Source organism: Impatiens glandulifera, chromosome 5 (assembly GCF_907164915.1).
Source record: "Impatiens glandulifera chromosome 5, dImpGla2.1, whole genome shotgun sequence".
NCBI lineage: Eukaryota > Viridiplantae > Streptophyta > Magnoliopsida > Ericales > Balsaminaceae > Impatiens > Impatiens glandulifera.
Window position 1 is genome coordinate 4341335 of NC_061866.1, and position 25701 is coordinate 4367035.

General features: G+C 34.6%; 1 protein-coding gene and 1 pseudogene across 1 annotated transcript; both read right to left on the minus strand.

Annotated features, from left to right (window-relative positions):
• Positions 1-651: 651 nt before the first annotated feature.
• On the minus strand, positions 652-5158 carry LOC124938343 (adenosine kinase 2-like). Its single transcript, XM_047478764.1, has 12 exons — positions 4889-5158; positions 4322-4375; positions 3223-3269; positions 3110-3141; positions 2925-3026; positions 2758-2825; positions 2078-2154; positions 1890-1987; positions 1733-1803; positions 1575-1641; positions 1170-1353; positions 652-1084 (listed from the first exon to the last, which is right to left on the minus strand). The coding sequence occupies exons 1-12, from the start codon at positions 4969-4971 to the stop codon at positions 942-944; spliced, it is 1026 nt and encodes a 341-aa protein (XP_047334720.1). The 5' UTR covers positions 4972-5158; the 3' UTR covers positions 652-941.
• A 1316-nt stretch (positions 5159-6474) lies between these two features.
• On the minus strand, positions 6475-21323 carry LOC124938880 (annotated as a pseudogene).
• Positions 21324-25701: the final 4378 nt, after the last annotated feature.

Sequence of the window (25701 nt, forward strand, 5' to 3'; positions counted from 1 at the left end):
GAACAAACAAAGATAATACACAGTTTCAAGGAACTTCAGAGTGCATCAAATTGAAACCGAGAAACACAAACAAGGAAAAATTTCATACCATTTAATAAGAACCAAGATAGCTGCACTAGAAGGAAAGGAAGACAAAATTGGGGAAACTTGGTCTTTCTTTTCCTCTAATAAAACAACAAAAGGAAATATCTGCTGTAATCTTACATAATTATAGAAATGTAAGCTCAATATTTTTTTTGAAAAACGTCATTGAATAAAATAAGCGCAAGAAACGTTTAATAGAAAACAATTAGAGGGAGGGGAAAAAGAAAACAAAAGACGGAACAAAGCAAGATACCAAACAAGGGGCTAGATGTCAATAAAGTAAAAAAAATCTCATATTGTGCAAAAACACTCTTTTAATCTTTCAGTGTCATAACTCCTCTCTTGTAAAGGTTTTCCTTTTTTTAATATAAGCTCAATATGTATCGAATAAAGTAATCCAAAGAGAAATCGCATCATTAAAACTCATTATGCAAAGTAGAATATCAGCCAACAATGCAGAGAAGTTGCTATAATTTTGCCCAAAAGAAATGTCAGGCCAAAGTCATTTTCAGTAATGACCCACAAAGCACACAGTATAAAAGTGATGGTTATTGAAGATTTGAGAAGGAGACATTAAAAATAATTGATAATTATTAATACTAATGCTTCTCCGTCCATTACTCACATAAGGTTCACAGTACTAGTAGAAGAGGAGAACCAACTCATCCCTCAACACAAAAACATAATAGAATAAAAAGAACTACATTCTTCGCAAAGTGCTGACATTACCAGCAAAAATATATTAAAGAAAAACAAGTGGATCTTAAATATTATAACCTCAGTTTCACAAAATTTAATTAGAATTAAGACAGATGACATGAAAAATTATTGGACGGTAGAGATGGAATGAGGCGGATTCAAGAGAAATCAGGTTTCTCTGGATAAGTGCATCCAGAACGTTGGATAACAACATTGGCAGCATAAGTGCCTGCACGAACAGACTCCTCAATAGGCTTCTCTTGAACCAACTGAGACAGAAAGCCTCCAACAAAGGCATCCCCTGAAAGTTATGTCATTCTTAGTAAGATAAATATATGTCAAATCATAAAGAAAAGCATATGCAGTTTTTTAGAATGAGTACTTACCAGCTCCATTGGTGTCAACAAGCTTCTCCTTTGGCAATAATATGACAGGGAAAAGCTTCACTTTTCCATCCTCAGCAACAACTACCGGATCTGCCCCTTGGGTAATGACAGTTATTCTCTTGTGTGTTCCAGATGCTTTAGGCAACTGGGAGATTTTCAAAGCTATCTCCTCAACATTCTCCGTCTAAAAAATCAAAACCAACCAATTAAAGAAAACAGGTCAGAGATAAATTTCATTTTCAACCCACTCAGGATAGCTTAAGTGGAAAAGTGTTTGAACTTGAGAGTCAATGTCTCAAGTTTGATTCCCACTACAGTACCTTGGTTGAAGGTGGAGGCTCTCATAGCAGTAAAGAATAAACACTAATTCTCTAAATAAATAAAAAATCGATAAATCAACATTACCTCCCAGCCGTGAACTTTTGCAAAGGTTCTTGCCTCAGTTTCATTTCCAAAAACGTAGTCCATATACCTGAACAGTGAACACCAAATGGCGTTTGTCATTTACACTTTAACATATTCAAGTAGTAAAAAAACATAATAAGGGAGTTCACTTTACTTACGGAAGGACTTTTTCTTGTGCATCCTTGAAGAATTCACAGATGAATGGAGCCGAGAGATTCATCATGAAAACCTGCAACGAAAAAAGGAAATTTGAGGTCACTCAGGTCAGCCTTTTGGTAAAGAAAAGATTTGTAACTAATTGAATAACAAGCGTACCTTGTTATGTGCTGCTGCATGCTCTGCGACAAGTTGAATAGACTCGGGCGACACAGTGAGGAAAAAACCAGCAATATAGATGTATTTGGCCTTCTCAACTGTCCAAACGTGACAAAGTGAGCAAAAGACATGCAAAATGTTGTATGATGAAGGAGAAACGGGATTCTAGTTGTGAGAGAGGAAAGTACCAAGTGCCCAATTCTCGGGTCTTTTCAAGTGCTCTGTTTTGTAGCAGTTGGCAGCTGACAAATTCGCAACAAGAGACCTGCACTCACATTTCAATATAAAGACTATCAATAAAGCAAGGGGTTTAAGAAGTTATAGGTTGTTTTTACCAAAATGCACATTCAAACTGTTATTAATCAGTTGGGTGATTGAATCCGTAGGTGTACAATTATTATCTAACAATAACTAAATTTAAATAATGAGATGAAGTAAATAAATTAATTAATTAACATTTTAGCAAGTAAACATAACAAAAAATAACAATTTGAACCATTAATTAAAGCTTTATCAAAACATATATTAAGAAAAACGATCGCATGACTGTCAGGAATCGAATTCATAACATAATGTTATCTAGAAAGTCTCCACCACTACTGCTAAGAGGTTGTTCTATTATAAATTCAGTTTTTTAGCCATTAAAACCACTTTACCAGACAAAATTCATCAGTTCGGCATTAGGAGAGATGAACTGAACCTTTGGTTGGTCAATTTACCATCTTTTGAGTGGTTTTTTTTTCAGTGGGGTCAGTTTCATTAGTTAACTCAATTACAACTTTAACCCCTAAATCAGGCTTCTATGTTTTTTTAATTTCTACGATAAAAAAAGAAAGCTTTGGAGCAGTATGGGTCAAGTAAAACTGACCTTTCACCACCCACAACACAAACAGCACAAGTACCAGTTGGAGTGGAGTCGACTTCATAGTATTGTGCCTGAATGTTGATTTTTTTATTATTAGCACATTATACAGTCAATAACTGTAATCATGGGAGCAAATAATTAACAGAGATAAACAAAATGCGTCAACATACATTAACACCAGCAAGTTTCACGCTTTTCTTCATCTCCTCCCCAAACTTGTCTTTTCCAATGCAACCCATGAAGCTGGTTGAACCAGGAATTTGAAGCATCCACTGAAAATAAATAAACATGCCCTTTAGACACTGAACAAGAGGCTCACTAAATTGGTTGCAATTTTAATAAGTTCGAAACACACCTGAGCAACTTTGATTGCATTTTGAGTAGCACCTATAGTAAAAAGATTATCAGCTTTTTAATATAATTCATAAAAGTGGGAATTCTTATTTTGACCTTAGAAAAGAAACATACCTCCTCCGATATATTCAACATTGTCTTTTGCTGCCAAATCATCGTACCTGAAATTGAAGATGATTAACTTTCTTGACAAAATAAAACCTCTTATATGCTATAAACTTACCATTTATATTCTTCCCTAGCAATATGCAAATAAATGCAAACAATATCCAAAATTCTCTAGGGTATTCAAAGTTGATTTCTTGAGAATTAGCTCAGTTAAATTAGGTAAATTTTATGTTCATGAGAAACAGCTAAGTTAATCTAAATACACAAATAAGGTGAATCAAAATTTTTTTTGCGGCCAAGGTTTATTCCCTGGAGAAGGCTAGCACAGCCCCAACTTAAATCAAAGCGTTCTAACCTAAGAGAGAATCGAACCTGAGAACTTTGATCTCTTAAGTAAAACTCTTTCCACATGAGCTACCTTGTTAGGTTATGGTGAATCAATATTTATACAACACTATTGAACGAGGCTATCTCTATTTCTCAATTCTTGGAGGCCTAGATTGGTTGTGTGTTGCAGAACCAAAGCCCTAAACATTGGCTAAATAGCACTATCGATCTGGTGGAGTATTTGGCTCAAAAGAAACAAGATGATTTTTTAGCTGGTTCCGTAGTTTTAGAATTGGGTTGAAAATAAAGGGGGGAGTAAATGATGAAGACTAAAAAGATATATCGGTCAGAATCTTTAAAAGTTCCAACCTCACTACTCTAGCAAAGGTTCTCTTGGTTTCCATGTTTTCTCTGTAGGGGCTATGACTTTCTTAATGAATTTACAATTAATTAGCTTATGGCTACCTTTGTTTCATTATTTCCTTGATGTTCATTAAATTTGTTAGTTTTCGTTTTCAATTATGATTCATGCATCTTGTTTCATAGATAAAATTAAAACCATCACCCCTCCAAACAGCATGATTGATATTTGATGCTTATGATATACAACTACAATGTTCTTCTCTGGTGATCATTTTAAAATCTTAAAGATTGAGTTATTATGCCAAATTATGCTCTGAACATGCCAGATCTCTTTTGTTAGTGTGTAACAAAATTTTGTTTCCGATAAGGTTTATACAAATAAAGTCATTCTCAAACTAAGGAAAAATATACTTACATTTGTAAGTGCTTCTCCTCTGCTAGAATGGCATTGTTTGGCTTGATCTCATACCTGTCACATGAAAGCAGGGTTAGTTTGTTTCAGAACCAGAAAATTCACAGCATACAACACATGTCCAGATTAACATTAGAAGGTTCTGTTTAAATCGAATTCGATCTAGCTTTTACACAAAGTTGGAAGTAACTGGATATATATAGATATAGATAGATCACTTCTTCACATAATGCAGATCAGCAGTTGAGCACAAATACAGTATTCTAAGAATCAAATGAATCAAGTGACACTGAATTTCTAAGAGGAAATGGAAGTCTCAAAATACTAGATCTAAACAGGGAGCATCTGTTGGATGTGAAACCCATTCTACATTAAACAGATCTGCAGACCCATAATTGCATAGGTATAACCAAGGATCTAAAACCCTTTTACATCAAAACAGGAATCGTGTAAAGATCATTCATTTAATGACACAAGATACAAAACAACCACATCCAGAGCACCCATGTGAATAAATGACATATCAAACATCGAGATCTAGCTGAAAATGTAGAGAGAAAGAGAGATTACTTGTCCAAGAACTCATTGTCGACTACGGCAGAGATATCAAGAAGTGGGTTTCCCATTCCCAAAAGAATTCCCTCAGTCGCCATATCTGCAGAGTAAGAAAATAGAGGATCTGGGGAGGCGGCGGCGGCTGGGGAAGAAGGGTTGAGAGCTATGTGTTTGGGTAATGAAAGACGGAGAAGAAGTGGAGATATAGAGAGGTATATAAAGAGCGAAAGAGATGGTGAAGAAGTTGGTTGGTGGCGGAAAGAGATCTTAGATCTGATTTGCAATTGGTGTGGCGACGAATGTTGGCTCCTCACTCGCTAGTTTTTTTTTTTTTAAACTCACCAACCCTACTTTGAAAAAAAGAAAGATAGTATTTTATATTCTTTTAGAGTTTAAATTATATAGTTTCAAATTCAAAATTATAATTTTGTTTTAATTTCTTGTAAAATCAGAATTAAAAAAATAAATTGTAATTTCAATTATACATATCTAAATATTATTGGTCCATTTGTAAATATATTTTGGTTTTAAATCTATTTTGAATAAAAAAAATAATCAATAAATATTTTATATACTTTCCTAGTATTTAGTAAGATATTTTAAAATGAAATAATATTTTAAACATATTCATTAAAAATAGATCAGAACTCTTTTTTAGTAGGGATTTGAGTGGACATATTCATTAAAAAAAAAAATAATAAAAAAAAGTAGTATTCTATATTCTTTTAGAGCGTACAAATATGATGCGGACAAAATTTGTACCTGGATACACTAATGGGGAGATAGGTACAAATTAGGAGAGAGAAAATTGAGTAGCAAAGTTTTGCTATTGGGTACAAATGAGAAAAAGTCAAAAAAAGTAGTCCCCACCCCACTTTTTTATAAAAAAAAATAAACATTTAAAAATTTTAAAAAATAAACCGTTTTATTTAATTTTTTATTTAACAAAATATGATTTAGTAGTCTATTTTTTTCAAGTATTATTGTGATGATAATTTCCTAAATTATTTTTAAAAATTATTGATTTTTTTTAATTTTTTAATATAATTTATAAATATTAGTTTTATTAATTTAAACAAATTAATATAATAAAAAATAAAACAAGATTACTTGAATTAAAAAATATTGTATGAATTAGATGATGTGGATGGTGGGACCACAATTGTACTTGAGATGGTTTGGGGAATAGAGGTATAAATTGAGAGGTATAATTTATTTGTGATGTGGCTGTTGATGTGGCACATATTTGTACCTATGTATGGGTACAAGGATGGAGATGCTCTTAGAGTTTAAATTATATAGTTGCAAATTCAAAATTATAATTTTGTTTTAATTTCTTGTAAAATTATAACTAAAAAAAATTGCAGAAATTTATAAGGAAATGATGTGACATCTTGTTAGACTATTCACAGCAGAGTATCAAATTTTTTCATTTAATACCCTACCACGTCAACTTAACACATATTTTAACCCACTTTTTAGCATATCCTACATCATACATTTCAAGATATCAAAATTATTTTTTCACTTTCTCTCACTTCCACATCATTTATACATAATTTCATTTTTTTTAACCACAAACAATATTATTCATTACTTGGTAAATCAAACATACAAATATTATTTAAAACGAAGAAGAAAACAAACACTCTAAACATTGGTAATTTGTTAAGTAGTGTTTTTAAAACTCTAATCGAGAGTTGTTCCAAATTTATTCCAAATGTGCATGACAAGATCTTTCTTCAATTGAATATGTTGTGCTTTGTCACGTAGATCGGCCATAGTATGAATATTTGATTCAGATCGGCCTTGAACATGCACTTGAAATTGAGGTAGCACTTCTCTTTGGACATTAACTGAGGAACTAGACCCAGAATTATTCGAACGTTCGAAGTCGATATTTTCCCAATTTCGTGAATACGAATCTCGTTCATCCTCCACAATCATATTATGTAAAATTATGCATGCCCTCATTATTTTACCTAGGCCATCAATATTCCACATCCTAGCTGGTTGGCGAATAATAGCAAACCGTGCTTGGAGTACCCCGAATGCACGTTCTACTCCTTCTTGCATGCTTCTTGTTGTTTTGCAAACAACTGCGCTTGGTCTCCTTGGGGCATTTGAATTGATTGGACAAAGATGGGCCATTTAGGATAGATTCCATCAGCAAGATAGTAGGCAAGATTGTATTGTCGACCATTCACAGTGAAGTTCACAGCAAGAGCTTCACCAGACTCAATGTCGTCAAAAATTGGTGACCTGTTTAATACATTAATATCGTTCAATGTTCCGGACATGCCAAAAAAAGCATGCCATATCCACAAATCATAAGATGCCACTGCCTCGAGGATAATTGTTGTTGTGCCCTTGTGTCCATTAGTAAACTGCCTTGCCAAGCCTTAGGACAATTCTTCCACTCCCAGTGCATGCAATCAATACTTCCAATCATTCCAGGAAAACCGCGCTCTTGTCCAACTTGGAGTAACCTCCGCAAGTCTTCCCCATTTGGTCGTCTTAAGTATTCATCTTGAAACAAGGCAATTATTGTTTCGCAAAAAATACGAGTGTACTCAAGTGTAGTGGTTTCTCCAATTTTCACATATTCATCACAGGCATCCCCGGCTACTCCATATGCAAGCATGCGCATGGCAACTGTACACTTCTGGATCGGTGTCAATCCAAGCTTTCCTGCATTATTCTGCCTTTGGGTGAAGTAATGGTTGTAATTTGTTACGGCTTCTACAATTCGGAGAAACAATTGCCTTCTCATACGAAATCTACGTCTAAATTACATTTCAGTATAAGTGCACGGCTCATCAAAATAGTCGGCCATGAGCCTCTAATGGGCAGCTCCATGGTCCCTCTTTATAGAATTTCTTTTACGTGATCGATTGTTTCGCATTTGAAGCTCTTCGAGAAGTTCTTTTTGCCTTTTGAGTAAAGATTCCTCCAACTCCCATTGTTGTTGAATCTCTTCGAGATTGAAAGGGTCTGGGGAATATCCATATGATGATATGAAGAAAGGTGATACAAATAAGGATGATAATATGCTGTAAAATTTCAGTAATTTTTTGGTGTCCAAATGACACAAACCAAGTCTCTATTTATAGATCTCGAAAAAAAAATAATGATATATATATATATATATTTTATCAATTATTATGCAAAAGTGTATTTAAAAAAAAACAAAAACAAAAAAGTAACCACCAGCGCTGCCACTTGGCACGCTGTGATTGGGGCACATCAAATTTGGTTCCGTATCAAAATTTGATACCCATATTTTAACACTTAATTTTGATACTCTGCTGTACCATTTGATATTATTTTAACACTCATTTGATACCTTATTTGACACCCTGCTGTGGATAGTATAAGTGGATTAAAAATTTGACAATTCTCTCTCCTATTAAGTTTTCAATCCACTTACAAAATGTCACATCAGTTCCTTATAAATTTCTGTCATATATTTCCAGCTCTCTATCATTTCCCTTTAAATTATACATATCTAAATATATATGGTCAATTTGTAAATATATTTTGGTTTTAAATTTGTTTTGAATAAAAAAATAATTAATAAATATTTTTATAAACTTTTCTTTTTCAAGTATTTAGTATGATATTTTTTAAATGAAATAATATTTTAAACATAAGTTGATTAAAAATAGATCATATATATTTTTTGGTTTAAATTCAAATCTTTTATTTAAAAAAAATATTTTTTAAAATTTGAATGGGAGGAACAAATACAATTAAGTAGAATTAAATTATATATGTTTTTATCTTCAATTTCACCCTCATCACCTAAAAAGTATAATTTCAATGTTATTACATAATATTTTATTAAATATATATATATATATATATATATATATATATATATATATATATATATTAAGTTTTGTAATATAAAAAATCGACTCTCTACGAAAATGAATTTTTCGAACTTGATCGTTGTGCCAAATAACTTACATTGTTCTCGAGTGAGACGAGGAATCAAAATGATATGCGTGATTAGAGTGCATTAAAAATATGTTGGTTTAGACTAATTTTGACTTTTTTAGAATTGTCACATAATTTACTTTTCGAAAAATTAGGAAAGAAAAAATATTTTGCGTGTCAAATGCATTTAAGATATTTTGTTATTGGTTACACAAGAGAAAATGCATCAGTGTTATGTTATGTGTTTGTCAAATAACGATTTCAACTCTAAACTTTTGGTCATTTAAAATAATATTATTAGTTATTTATTTTATCATAAAATTTGTATTTAAGGTGAATTAAAGCCTAAATATATATCTAAATTATATAATTATGTTCCTAAAATATGGTACAAATCACTTAAAGGTGCTCCGATTAATCTCGAAGAAAATCAAGGCTCCTACTCCAAAAAGCCTAAATCTAAAAAACTTTTCTGAAGCAACAATGACGATTTTTTTTCTTGGTTCCCTACTATATAGTTTCCATCCTTTTTTTTCATATGATGTCGGACCTTTTTAAAAATAGCCTCGCATCGGACCCTTCGTCAATAACACTCATTCACATTTTTTCCATTTTTAGTCAAATGTTCATAGATCCAATGCTCCTTATTTGATCCCCTATTTTGTGCCCCTATTTTGTGCAAGGATTAGGGAAATGATCAGTCTTTTGTGATATTTCTCTTTTTGATTGATCAAAAACGTCTAAAAATGATGGAGTTAAGTTTTCTGAAAATGAGACTATTGATAATTGTGTCGCACGCGCAGAAGAAGGTGATCCACATGAGGCCTAGGATCATGTGTCGGCCTTTAGGTCACATTCAGGTCGCGTTTGACTAGTGTTTGGGACGTTGACTCATCCGTGCTGGCCTGCTTTCTTTATGTTGGCCTTTGGTTGAGCCTTGGGCTCAGCCTGCACTTCATGCTTTTTTTTCACTCTCCATATGTACTATATTTTTTTCCCATTTTTTCTCATATATATATAAAAACAAAGAAAAATATCAATAAAATAAATATATTTTAATCAAGTCCATCTGTTTAATATATTTAAAATTATAAAAATTGAGAAAGGATCGTCTGCTCCTATTTGTTTGTGTTCCCTCCCATATGGAGAGGGGCAATGTTGTAATAAAAGGAAAGAACTTTTCTATTATTACAACATTGCCCCTCTCCATGTGAGAGACAACAGAGGAAATATAAACAAATGGGAGCAGAAGATCCCAAGAGATAAAAATTAAGGTGATGTAAGTGTTTACAAGTTTTCTGAGTTCTATGCAAATTTAAATTTTGAGGTGCCTTAAATAGTATTTTTTTAATTTTAACAATATAAAATGAGATATAAATAATCAATATATTATAATACGAGGAGATAAAGACTAAAAAGATATAAAAAAAAGTTATTTTTATAATATATATTTAATATTAAAAGAGAAAAAAAAAGAAAAAATAATATTAATAAAATAATATTATTAAATATTAAAAAAATGGGGACCCTCTAAAAGTGGGGCCTATGCAACTGCATAGGTTGCCTTACCAGGGTTAGGGCAGATGGACTTTGCATCAATAAAAAGTTTTATTTCTTTTGAAAACAAATTAACATCTTATCACCAATTATTTTTTTATTCAAACACTAAAATAAATATATTTTTTAAAATGATTCATTTAATAAAAAATCGTTTAAGCACAACGATAAAAGCATGATATGAAAAAAATGTATGTACAAATTAAATACATTAGAATAATTAATTGATTCAAAAATCTTTAAGAAGAGCAATAAGATCTCCACACGAATTCATAGGTTTTTCTCATCTAATCTCCGAAATTGTCATGATAATGGCATTGTGAATAATCTTTAACGGCCTACTTTCGTTGTTAAAAGTTCTTTGATTTCTTTTCAACCAGATAATCCACTAGAAAATTATAGGGATGGAGACCCATCTTCTAAGTCTCGCATTTTTAGTCTCTCAATCCATGCCTCCCAATAGCCACTAACGATTTCTAACATAACTCATTGTATTCCAGTCATATTCCACAAAAGACTTCACATATTTGCAACAACGTGACAATGTAAAAGTAGATGAGAAGATGTCTCAACTTCTTTGTAACACATACGACAACGAATCACAATAATCATTTTTTTCATACATCTATCGTCAGTGAAAATTATGTAGTGAATAAAACTCCAACCAAAAAAAGAGATCTTGGTAGGCATCTTAGACTCCCATAAATTTTCCCAGCAAAGATCAATCGAGCTAAGTTTATTGAACAAAGTGTAACAATGTTCCACATGAAAGTTATTTAAATCACGTCACCGCATAGAATCCCGAGAAGACGGGTTTAACCCCGTATTTCTAATCATGAACAAAAGTTTATCATTGGACATGTTTTCCTCACTATTCAATCTTCTTCTATAAAAATAGAAGCAAGCTCGGGGAAAATCTTCATCAAACATTTACCACCACACCAAGTGTTGTCCCAAAAATTAATCGAGCTTCCATCACCCATAATAAAAATCGAATGCTCCCGATAAACTTTACACATAGAATAAATACCACCACAAATGTTGCATCTCACGGGTTTATAAGAATTTTTGGTGAACCAACTAGACTTATCTTGACCATATTTATATTTAATCAATTTAACCCAAATATTATATTGCTCAGATGCAAATATACTACTCCATTTGGATAATAAGACTTTACTAAAAGAAACCAGATCGCGGATTCCTAGTCCCTCATACTCTTTTATTAATTTAACCTTATCCCAACTCACTAAATGAGAAAATAAAAAATCAAACGATCCCCATAAGAATTTACACATAATTCTATCCATCTTCACGACTACATACTTTGGGAGGACAAATAGAGACATGATATAAGTTGACATTGAAGAAAGAGCATTCTTGATAAGAACTAAACAACCTCCCTTATAATTCATCTTACTTTTCCATATGAGAAGCTTTCTCTCCATTTTACCGATGATCGGGTCCCAAGAAGCTTTAGAGTTAGCTTTAGCCCTTAGAGGGAGTCCGAGATATGTAGACGGAAAAATTCCAATTTTAAATCCCAAAATACATGTCAATCTAATCTTATCCCTAAACGAAACTAAATTAGAGAAGAAGATATCAAACTTACATAAATTAACACGCAGTCCCGAACATGCAAATATACTACTCCATATGGATAATAAGGCTTTACTAAAAGAAACCAGATCGCGGATTCCCAGTCCCCCATACTCTTTTATTAATTTAACCTTATCCCATGTCACTAAATGAGAAAATGAAGAATCAAACGATCCCATAAGAATTTACACATAATTCTATCCATCTTCACGACCACATACTTTGGGAGGACAAATAGAGACATCATATAAGTTGACATTGAAGAAAGAGCGTTCTTGATAAGAACTAAACGACCTCCCTTATAATTCATCTTACTTTTCCATATGAGAAGAGTTCTCTCCATCTTAACAATGATCGGGTCCCAAAAAGCTTTAGAGTTAGCTTTAACCTTTAGAGGGAGCCCGAGATACGTAGACGGAAAAATTCCAATTTTAAATCCCAAAATACATGTCAATCTAATCTTATTCTTAGACGAAACTAAATTAGAGAAGAAAATATCAAACTTACCCAAATTAACACGCAATCCAGAAAATGCTCCAAATAACCAAAGAATATCACGAAGGTATTTGACATTTTTCTCAATAACCTAAATCATGCAAAGAGTATCATCTGCAAATAATTAATGAGACATCGAGAACGAAGATCTTCTCGCACCGCAATCCACACCACCAAACAAACATGTATTCTCTGCAAATGATATCATTCTAGAAAAGCCTTTCATGACAATAACAAATAAGAAAGGAGAAAGATGGTCCCTTTATCATAACCCCCTTGAACTCTTAAAGAAACCACGAGAGCTCCCATTCACAATAACATAGAATTTCATCGTCGATACACAAAATTTAATCAATCCGATCTATTTCTCTCACATACTCATTTTACCCATAATATCAATAAAGAACTCCCAATTAACATGATCATATGCTTTCTCGATATCGAGTTTGACAAAAGCACACTAAATTAAAATACTAAAAATAGATTTATTTAATAAAAAACACTTATATATTTATATTTAGGGATGGAACCATGATTCAGTGGTGGGGTGGGCTTAAAAAAAATTTAAAGCTACATAGATCCATCCCTGAATATGCCGAGACCAATAGAAGGCATTATCACATAGAGGCTTTCCATCCAACTCCCTGAACTCCGATTGCAATTTCCACGAGAACCATGTTTTTTTTCTTCCCCGTCTCCTCCTCGATGAAGAACCTGTAAAATAACAATGAAACGACATTTGTTAAAATTTATTTAATCATTTAAATATCACGTATAAGTTATAATTAACTACCTGCAGTCTCGGGAATAGTAGAATCCCCCTCTAGGGTGACAAACTCCTCGAGAATGCTGGAATCTAGATCATCTAGTCTCTTAATATCATGAAATTTTGATCCCATAAAGTGTATAGGATCATCGAAATCTACATCATATGTACAATCTTGGAGCTCATCCAAATGTCTCGATAGTGCTCATCTGGTACCTTATTTAGGTGCCATGATATTTGCAAAAAAAAAAAAGTTGGAATTTTAAAGAAGTCATCCGATTTGAAACACACACTAGTAGAAAAAGGGTATTAGTAAGGGCTAAAACCGTTACTGAAAGCATCGAACGCCGTTACTGAAGCTTATTTGTAACGGCACATAAAACCGTTACCAATCGTTACAAAAAATTACGTTACAGAAACTTCACAGGTATCAGTAACGGCGTTCGAAAACCGTTACTGATAGTCATTGAATAATAGTAACGGTTCTAGCCGTGTAAAAACCGTCACAGAAACAACACGAGTATCTGTAACGGTTTTATAAAACCGTTACAGCTAGTAATGGAACAACAGTAACGGTTTTAGCCGGCTAAAAACCGTTACTAAAAGAAAACCGTTTTATCTGTAACGGTTTTCGAAAACCGTTACAGATTCTCGTTGTTGTTTCTGTGACGGTTTTTTATTTCTTAAACCGTTACAGTTAGATTTTTATTAACGGTTTTTATAATTATTTAACCGTTACTAAACCCTAATAGTTTTTTTTTTTTACAAATTTTTACCTATTTAAAACCTCAATCATTAATAACCAATAACCAAAAACCAAAAACTACAATCATCAATAACCAAAAACCCAAAAATACAATCATTAATTGAAAACAATAATCATCCACAAACTACAATCCATCCAAAAACTATAATCCATCCAAAAACTACAATCATATCACAAATTCACAAAAACCATTAATTAACGTATTTCAAATTACATTTCAACTGACCAGAATTGAAGTGGGAAATCGACGATCACGAGGAAGGGGATCATCTCTAAGTAGGAGGGGCATCATCTCGAGTGGGAGGGGCAGGTGGAAGTTGATCACGGGGAATCCTGGATAATAAGAAGTTCATTGTCGCTCTCATCTCAAGCATCTCATCCCGCATTCTCTCACGCTCTCTTCGAGCTTCTTCACGTTCATCTTCACGCTGCATCAATAACTCTTCGCGCTCCATTTCACGCTGCCTTTGTGCTTCCTCACGCTCCATTTGACGCTCGACTAAGGCTTCTTCGCGCTCTCTCCGTGACTGAAGCTTCTCAGCTTCACGCTCCTCTCGCATCCTATGTATCTCCTCAAGTAAAAGTGCGTTTTGCGTGTCACCGCGCTGTGTGCTAGTACCACCACGAGCATCAGGTCTAAAAGATCTAGGTGTGACACCGGAGCCCAAACCCACAACTCGCCCATGTCCCTGAGACCCGAATGCGCACTCAGCCAACTGCAATTCATTTCTATTCGGGTCTTCTTCTATAGCAGTTAGCAAGGCAGTCTACAAACACAAATTACATTCGATTACATACATACATAAAATAAATAAAAGAAATATAACTAATAAACACGACTTACCACTTTTTCTTGAATAATAGGGGGAACCTCCGGATTTGGATCTTGCAGAGTCGGTTTCTTTGTATGAGTGTGCAGAAATAATTCTGCAAAATTAGGCGACGTACCGGTAGTCTTCTCCTGTACAAATTTAATTATTAATAAAAACGTAATAACATTATAAACATTGTTATTCAATGATAAAACGAACCATTTGCTTCTCCACTTGCGAAAATGAGATGCTGCCCGCATGATTCTTGTACACAACATGCGACCTATTTTGCGCATTCACAGCACTTGTTTTCTGCAAATAAGAAAACATTTGTGTTTAATGAATGATTAATGTAAGAGCTATTTATAAACACATTAATTTACCTTGAATTCCGGCGTGAGAAAGCGACGATCAAGTAGATAATTCCAATCACTAATTTCGATCTCGGGAGGGGGATTTGCCCTAATCGCTTGCTCGTCACCTTCACGGGATTTAATGTACATGGTGTTCCAATGACATCTCCATCTATCCCATAATTTGTTGGCTTGAAATAAACTTTGTCTTCGATAGTTGTTGATGTCATCCCCCACAGCCATGAAAGGATCCTAAATAGTTAACATTAAAATACGATTATAGATTGTGTTGAATACATAATGGACTTAATAATATAAAAAGTTATATACCGTGATAGCCATCCATATGTGATCTAGCTGTGTGGAGCTCAGGTCCGACCAACGCAAAGTCCTATGAGGTAGTGCATTGAAGTCTCGAATGACACTCCCAATATGCCTCGACCAAGCTGTCCTATTCTCGCACATTGGTTTACCATCAACAGGGTTAAATTGAAGAGTCATCTTTTGCCCCGCTTGCAATCTACCAACAGCTTTATTCTTGTTCTTGCCCCGTCTCCTTCTCGAAATAGATCCTAAAATTAAACAAAAAATTATATAGGATCACAACAACTAACTTAAGAAAAAATACAAGTACCTCCATCTTGCTCCTCAGACGGGGGCTGTGTCTCATCATCATCATCAATATCATCACCGGGGATAGTGTTGGGTACACTATCAACATTCATAACATCATCAAGATCCAAATCAATTTCCCCGACAGAGTTACACAATTGCACGGGATCTTCTGAATGCTCCTCGGTCCTTCGTACAAGCTCGTGTAGCGCGCTGCTTAAACTCTTACCTTGAATTCTTTTAGGTGCCATGATAGCTGCAAATATTGAATGTAATGTTTATAAGACAAATTTACAAGTAACCCTTCATAGAAATTAATTCAACCTTAATTAGAATAACGGGGATTTATTGGTGTCACAATTTTCCATTCAATATTATCTAACCTAACATACAAAGTATCCACTAACCTAACATCGATAATCTACTTAGCATTCAATATTACTAATATAACATACAAATAACAATCTAACTTTAGCATTCAATATTACCAATCTAACATACAAATAACATAGATTGTAAATAAGAACTAACCTGAATCTGAAAGGGCAAACTTCAAGCAGCGATAGGAAATACAAGGGCAAACGGTGAAAATTGAGTTTTCTGCAAAATAGAATGAAAAAGAGTATTGAGAAATAATGCACACAGTCCTATTTCAAATTAACTATTCAGCCAAACTAAAAATAGAATACACAGTCCTCTTTTTTAATAAAAGAGTTGTAACAAATCTCAACTAGCAGCAGTATTTCTATACATGGAAAGAACGTTTAAGGACCAAATCAGAGAGAATTACCAATGCATGAATTTAAAATCTCAACATTACACACAATGGCATGAATCATTAGTCAAATTTAATTACTGTCTCTTAATTGAATCAAATAGGAAAACCACATCTATTGAATCAACTAATTTAAAACCACACAATGGCATGAATCAACTAATTTAAAATCTTAACTATCATCTATTGAAACAAATAGGAAAACCACACAAAGAACTGATATCAAGTAGTATGAGGACTGTCTATTTCAATACTAAATAATTAACTGATTGCAAGTTAATCTATATTTTCCATATATTGATTAAAGAGACCCAACCTGAAGATGTGCAGAACGCAAGTGATCAGCTCCACAGAAGCTACAGTCTATCAAACAGGCATCTGCAAAATAAGAGAATAAGGAAATAGATAAATTTGTGAGAAAAAAGAAGAATTGACTGCCTATATTCACTAATTTGTTTTGCTAAGAATCATATAGTTGTTCAGATATGAGTGAGTGAATATTGTATGATAATATATATTTAAATTTCTCTTTATTATAACATATATAAGATTTACAGGAAATTGTCATTAACATAGCTGTATAGTGATATTTAGCAAGTGGCCTCAAAGATATTTTGTAAGCCTGCCGATAACATAAAGAAATGCAACATAAACTCTCATTTATTGATCTTTGAGAAAATTATCGCATTCCTATTCATGTGAAGCAGCATTCACATAGTTATAGAAAAATTCACATAAGTGATCAGCATTCACCAAAAAACAATGACTACAGAAAGTAGAATGTACCTAATTTGCGACGAACCCAGGGGTACGACGTTGCTGGCCGGAATTCCACTTTATCGGAATCGTCAAATAGTAAAGATTAACCTATTCGAAATACAAATAGATTGAAATAGATAAATTTGTGAATCCGAAATAAGGAAATAGATAAATTTGTGAGAAAAAAGAAGAACTTACCTAGGGTTGATCGGACAGTTATGTTGGCGGAGGACAGGGCAGGAACAGAGAAGAGGGGAAGAAGAAGAGAAGAGTGGAAGAAGAAGAGAATAGAAGAAGAACTTACCTGATCGGCGGAAGATCGACGGAAGATCGGTGGAAGATCGGCGGATGATCGGCGGAAGAAGAAGGAGAAAACAGTCGCGCGCGGAAGAAAGGAAAAGAAAGAAAGGAAGAAGGAAAAAAGAAAGAAGGCGCGCGGGTAATTAATGAAAATCTGTAACGGTTATTCATAAACCGTTACAGATACTATAAGAGATGTTAAAAAGACGACTTGATATCTGTAACGGTTATTCATAAACCGTTACAGATACTATCAAAGAAATTAAAAAGACGGCTTGATATCTGTAACGGTTTATGAATAACCGTTACAGATTCTCTAGTAGTAACGGTCTAGTAGAAAACCGTTACTGATATCAAGCACAAATAACGGTAATTAATGTGATATCTGTAACGGTTTATGAATAACCGTTACAGATACTATAAGAGATGTTAAAAAGACGACTTGATATCTGTAACGGTTATTCATAAACCGTTACAGATACTATCAAAGAAATTAAAAAGACGGCTTGATATCTGTAACGGTTTATGAATAACCGTTACAGATTCTCTAGTAGTAACGGTCTAGTAGAAAACCGTTACTGATATCAAGCACAAATAACGGTAATTAATGTGATATCTGTAACGGTTTATGAATAACCGTTACAGATACTATCAAAGAAATTAAAAAGACGGCTTGATATCTGTAACGGTTATTCATAAACCGTTACAGATTCTCTAGTAGTAACGGTTTTCTACTAAAACCGTTACTGATATCAATCATAAATAACTGTAAGTAAACCCATATCTGTAACGGTTTATATAGCCGTTACTGATATGCTCGTAACAGTAACGGTTTAATATAACCGTTACTAATAAAAAATATTAGTAAGGGCGTTCGAGCGCCGTTACTAGTAGTCGTTACAGAAGACATAATTTCTACTAGTGACACAAATAAAACATGTCTAGATGTTCGAATAAAGAGGATTTATCTTTGTGACAATTTTCCATCCATGTCTAGATGCCATATCCGTAACATAAAAAACTTGATGTGTTTGACTTGTCTGCAGTTTTTGGTAGTAACTCACTTGTATTAACGCTGGCCTTATTATAAAAGTGACGTTAATAATTATATTAGCCACGACTTTAGCATAACGCTGACACTAATATTAGATTACATAATTCAAACTTATCAGATAACTTAATTTCTAGATTTAAAATTGCTTAATGGATATATATATATATATATAGTTTTTACTTCATTTCTTTATTTGAAATTATTGAATGTTTCTATTCTAAAGAATTTAAACAAAGTGAATGAAATTTCAATAATTTACATCATCTTTCCAAACTAGACCTAATTACCATACTCGTAATAATAAAATCTTGAGTTGGGATTAAATCTAAAAGGAAAAACAAAACAATAACCAAAGAAAATAAAACATATAAAATAACCAAAGATAAATTTAAACAATAACCAAAGATAAATTGGAACAATAACCAATGAAAATTCAACCAATGTACTTCTAATCAATATCCATTTGGGCTCTCCTTAGAAATCTTCATCTTCAATTTCTTATTAACCAATTGAAGATGAAGATATCTAAGAAGAGATTGAGAAGAGACATAATAGATATTGGTTGGAAGAAAATCATTAGTTTCACTTTTAAGAGAATCTCAAATTTATTAAGGAGAAGCGAGAAATGAGCGTTCTATTTATAGGCCATGAAACTTATTTGGTAAAGAATGTCAACGAAGACATTTGTCGGTAGGTCGTTGATAGTCTAAATATTGATTATTAAGGACGACGATAGACTAATATAGTGGCTAATAATCTTTTTATTAGCCACGGCCTTATACTAACGTCGTCCCTAATAGAAATATTGATTATTAAGGACGACGATAACATAATACCGTGGTTAATAATCTTTCTATTAATCAGGACCTTATACTAACACCGTCCTTAATGGAAATATTGATTATTAGGGACGACGATAGCATAATGTCGTGGCTAATAATCTTTTTATTAGCCACGACATTATAATAACGTCGTCCTTAATAGAGTTGCACAAAATGATTTCAAGAATTTGTTTCTTCTTGTGATCTTCAATCAATATGCTTCTAACCAATAAATAATCGGGGTCTTCTAAGAAATCTTCAATTTCCTTTTAACAAATCGAAGATAGAGATATCTTAGAAGAGATTGAGAGGACCCCGATTGGATATTGGTTAAAAGGAAATCAATAGTTTCACTTATTTGGCAATCTCAAATTCCTTAAGAAAGAAACGAGAGAGGAGCGTGTTATTCCTTAAGAAGAGATTTTTGATCATTGAGAAAATTATTTAAGGAGAAGTGCTTCAAAACAATAGATTTTTTTTCCAACCAATAGACAATGGGATTTTCTGAGAAATCTTCAATTTCATTTTAACTAATTAAAGATGGTTGAAGATGGAGATATCTTAGAAGAGATTGAGAAGATCCCGATTGACTATTGGTTGGAAGAAAATCATTAGTTTAGGAGAATCTCAAATTTTTTAAGGAGAAGCGAAAGAGAAGTGTTCTATTTATAGGCCTTGAAACTTATTTGGTAAAGAATGTCAGCGACGACATTTGTCGGTAGGTTGTTGATAGTCTAAATATTGATTATTATGGACATCGATAAATAATGTCATGGCTAATAATCTTTTTATTAACCATGACCTTATACTAACGTCGTCCCTAATAAAAATATTGATTATTAGGGACGGCGTTAGCATAATGCCGTGGCTGATTATTTGCCATGACATTATGCTGACGTCGTCCCTAATAATGTGGCGGAGACGAGTTATCGTAAACTTACCTTAAAGCTGACGCTACTAATGTTTTAATATATCTTTTTTGATCTAAGTAGTAAAGGAAGAACTTTATATATCAATAATATATAATCAAAGTAATTAAATAAACCACATTGATGGACGACTTGAATAGACAGTAGAAAATCACACTCTCTTGGGAAATCTCCATATTCAATTAATTCATTCTAACTATTTGAAGATGATAGAGATTTTCCAAATGAAATTGATGATCATTAAGAAAATTCTTTAAGGAGAAGTGTTTCTAACAAATAGACAATTAGTCTCTCCATAGAAATCTCCATCTTCATTTAATTATATCAAACTAATTGAAGATGACAGAGATTGCCAAGAATAGATTGATGATCATTGATAAAATTCAACCAATGTGTTTCTAATCAATATATTTTTTTCCAACCAATAGACAATCGAGATCTTCTGAGAAATCTTTATCTTCAATTTCTTTTTAACCAATTAAAGATGGAGATATCTCAGAAGAGATTGAGAAGATCCCGATTGGATATTAGTTGGAAAAAAATTTATTAGTTTCACATTTAGGATAATCTCAAATTCCTTAAAGAGAAACGAGAGAGGAACATGCTAAGAATATCAGCGACGACATTTGTCGGTGGGTTGTTGATACGATTATTAGGGATGGTGATAGCATAATGTCGTGGCTAATAATTTATAACATCAGCCACGACATTCTACTATCACCGTCCCTAATAGTTTTAGAATATCTTCCACGACGATAGTATTATAGATGATTAAGGACAGTGATAACATAATGCTGTAGCTAATAATCTTTTTTAAAATGGCAGGGAAACCTGACTTATATCCACGACGTTCATGACGAAAACCGTGGTTGATAATAAAGGTAGGAGAGGGGCGAGAAATCCAGACCATTAACGACAACTCCGACAACAAAAGTCATGATTGATAATTTTTTATTAACCACGACCGTCACTTCACCGACACTAATAATTTTTAATAATCAAGGAGGAACCGTCGCCAGACACTAATAAATTTTATTAATCACGGTGTATAAGTTCACCGGTTATTAAAAACCCTATTTCTACTTAGTGAGTATACCTAATAAAGTAATAGTAAATATGAGAAGTCTACCATCTACTTAAATTTTAATTAATATATATATTTATTAAATTGATTAATTATATAAATTATTATAATAAACTTATTCACAAAGACATTTAAGTTTATTATAATAATACTTAAATGTGTACAAGTTTATTATAATAATTTATATAATTAATCAATTTAATAAATATATATATAATTAATTATTAAATAAAATTATATTAAAAAATAAGAAAGGAGAAAATAGTGAAAATCGGAAAATAAATAAGGGTAAGTTTGAGTCAATTAATAATCATCTTATTCGTTCCAACTTATTTGTCAAAGAAAGAGGTGGTGAGAAAATTACGTTTAAACACATTATTTGTTTAATAATAATTTTTTTTGCATAGACTTATTACTTAGAATTATTGTATCAGATTATTACACAAAACACTAAATACTTATTTTGAATCAAACTAATCCTAAAAGAAAATGATGATAGAAAAAGTATCTTAAAATTACATGTTTAAATTTTAAATAATAAAAGTAGTGAAAATTTGTGTTTTAAATTTAAAATATATTTGATTATAAATTTTTTTTGTAATTTAATATATATTAGTTAAATGAATGTAACAAGTTGAAATGGAATGAAAAATTATGACATGCGGTTTGGTGATTTTTCAGCAGATAACTCGAGACGACCACGATTCGAGGTGGGATGTGTTTGAATTTTTTTTAGGGTGAGCTTAAATAAATAATAATAAAATTTTGAATAAAACGAACTAATAAAAGTAAATTTTACTACTCTTCTAATAATTAGATAAATAAAATACTAATAATTAGATAAATAAAATAGTGAATTATATTGATGTTGACTTACTACAAAATAATAATTGTGGTAATTTTGATAAAGTATATAATAGTTTTGATAAAAAAACTTAAATAGTATTAATATATAAAGATAATAATTTTAAATAAAAAATATTTTAATATTTTATATATTTTATTTAATAAATTAAATAACGTGAAAGAGAAGAAAGAGTGAAATAATATTTTTTGAATTTAAGCTGATTAAATAAATCAAACAGAAACCTGTCTAATTTTATAAACTTCATCAATTTGTTCATGTAAACTTGTAAGTTATATTATTATATCTAAAATAGTGTTCGTACATTTAAAAACGATATTTTAATATATATTTTATTTCTACATTTCTAGACCTACCCCCAAATTTAATTGACCTTTTATTATTAAAAGTATTACTCACCTACTGTCACAACCCTAGTTGCTGACTCTCGGCCTGGCTAACTTGAGTGCTGGCCAGGACCGAGAGGAGGTGCCCAAAAAAGAGCCAAGTGTGGAGCTCGGGCACCAGACCGGAGATACCAAGGCACGCGTGTGGGGGCCTTGGCATAGGTGCGGAAAAGTGTGCAGGGCGGAAGCAGGGACCGAGAGAAGGTAGCCTGGCTGAAGTAGGGACCGAGAGAAGGTAGCCTGGCCGACGCATCCGACCGAGGGGAAAGAGAAGACCGAGGACCGAAGCGTTTCAGCATGGGCCAGATCATTGTGCATGGGTCAGGCCTCGACCAGGGATTGGGCCTTGGGCCAGTTTGGGACCGATAATGTCCCGATCCACTAGGCGACCGAAGAAAGGCGCAGCGTTAAGTCAAAGATGGAAGAAGTCTTGGCCGAGACCGAGTATTTCGGGAAGGCCCGGTCAAAGTCCCTATATTTTCGGTAGACTAAGTCTTAGATGAATTATTCAGCGTAGACTTGGGCAAAGTTTGTTGTACATGTTTTCTATCCTATTTATATCTCTAGAGGAGGCGACCCTAAGGCATTCAATCAAGAAATCGATCAAGTCATCAATTAAGAATTAGAGAGATATTCTTGAGCCTAGGGATTGTGCCTACCCGTGGGTTCCTTGTATTTTCATTGGTTGTGTGTGAATCAATAATAAGATCCAAGGTTGGCTTCGGCCGTAATATTGTGTTGCCTCTTTGCTGTTTTCTATCTTCTTTATATTCTGTTCGTTCTTGGAGAAATATATCTTTGCTGGGAAGTTTATTTACTTGGGAGAAAATCTTAAGTAGGGAGTGGCTAAGCAGGTTCTTGCGAGGAGGACCTGTGCCGGACAAGGGTTAGCCAAAGCTGTAAATTTTGGTGTGTTTTTCCGCATTAGACAGACCCTTCGTTACAAGTGGTATCAGAGCCCAGCGACGTATATTTTCGACGAAAGAAAATAATGAAGAAGACTAGTAGCAGCAGCCGTGCGGTCCAAGAAGATTTCGAAGCAGAAACGGACACGCGGCTGACCGAGCTCGAGGAGCTCATAGGCATGCCTGCGGAAGAAAACGAGCCCTCCCTGTTCGCACAGGTGGGCGAGTTGAAGGCGCAATGGGAAACTGCTCAGAAGAGCCTAGGGCGTATGAGCGACATGCTCTAGCAGAAACAGATCACTAGGCAGACCGCACTCATCTCACGGATAGAAGAGCTGGAGATCGAGGTGCGATTGCTTAGGCGCGCGGCTAGTTCGGATGCCCCGAACGCAGCAGCTCCTTCAACGAAATTCAAGGTACCCGAGCCCTGTTCTTTCGGAGGAGCCAGGAGCGCTAAGGAGATAGAGAATTTCCTTTGGGATATGGAAGTCTATTTCGAGACCTCCAAGATCCCTGAAGATAAGAAGGTGTCGGTAACAAGCATGTATCTAGTAGGCGATGCCAAGCTTTGGTGGAGAGCCCACCTTTCAGATGATGCTAGTGCGATGCGCGACAAGATTGACACCTGGGATGTGATGAAGCGAGAACTGAAGGAGCAATTCCTCCCGGGGAATGCTTCTTGGCTAGCCCGCGAGTCCCTCCGCCGTCTACGCCATACTGGTTCTACAAGAGAATATGTAAAGAGCTTCAGTTCCCTTATGCTTGACATTCGTGATATGTCAGAGCAGGATAAGCTGTTCAACTTTCTAGTCGGACTGCAACCGTGGGCCCAGACCGAGCTACGAAGATTGGATGTGAAGGACCTACCTTCGGCCATAACTGGGGCCGATCGGTTGGCCGATTACAGAACTATTGGCGCAGTCAGCGCCGAGCCAAGTAAGCCCTCTGCCAAAGACAAGGGGAAGGGCAAAGTCCAAGGTAGAGACCGAGGACCAGGGGGAAAGACAAGTCATAACCGAGGCAAAAGTACCGGTCATGACCGAAAGAAAACAGAGTCGGACCGAGGGAGCAAATCCGGTCCGGCCCGAAGACAAGCTGGATGCTACCTGTGCAACGGTGATCACCTGATGCGGGAATGCCCGCAGCGCGGCAGAGTTAGTGCGATCCAGGGTCAAGAGGAGGAACAAGATGATGTGCCTTCTAGGGTGAACCCGCTGCAAATGCTAGGCGCGATGCAGGCCGGTGCCCATGTGCCACATAAAGCCCGGGGTCTAATGTATGTGAAGATCAAGATCAACGGGAAGGAAGTTATGGCTATGGTTGACACCGGTGCAACCCATAACTTTGTTGCTGATAGAGTGATCAGCAAGCTTGGGCTAGAGATTGCTCAACACCGCTCGAAGATGAAGGCGGTGAATTCGGAAGCTCAGCCAGTCAAGGGGCAGGCAACGGCTGAGTTACAAATAGGGTCTTGGAAGGGTCGGGTGGAATTCATGGCCATCCCCCTTGATGACTTCGACGTCATCCTAGGAATCGAATTTCTAGCCGCGGCCCATGTGGCGGTTATGCCACACTTAGGAGGGATTTTCATTGCGGCGCCAGAGAATCCATCCTTCATAGCTGGGCGTTATGAGGCCGCCAAGGAGAAGAAGGCAGCCTTGCTCTCTGCCATGCAGCTCAAGAAGGGCTTGAGGCGTGGAGAGCGCACTTACGTGGCGACATTAGTGGAGATGAAGCCCGACGTTTACTTGGAAGTGCCGAGTAGAGTTGCAGATTTGATGCGGCGGTTTGAAGATATCATGCCGCCCAAGTTACCTAAGGTGTTGCCTCCGAAGAGGAACATCGACCACAGAATCGAGCTGGAGCCCTGGGCAGTGATACCGGCGAAAGCTCCCTATCGGATGGGTCCATCAGAGTTGGTGGAATTGAGGAAGCAGCTGACCGAGCTGCTGGAAGGTGGGCTGATCAGACCCAGCAAAGCGCCATACGGGTCTCCCATTTTGTTCCAAAAGAAGCAGGACGGCTCCTTACGGATGTGCGTGGATTAC

Bases quoted from the DNA above. Each gene is read 5' to 3' on its own strand.
- LOC124938343 (XM_047478764.1), bottom strand. From the start codon at position 4,971: ATGGCGACTGAGGGAATTCTTTTGGGAATGGGAAACCCACTTCTTGAT. The intron at 2,826-2,924 runs GTATGTTGACGC...ATCAACATTCAG, and splicing joins TGAAACTTGCTGGTGTTAAT to GCACAATACTATGAAGTCGA. The intron at 1,804-1,889 runs GTACGCTTGTTA...TTTTCGTTGCAG, and splicing joins ATGCAGCAGCACATAACAAG to GTTTTCATGATGAATCTCTC.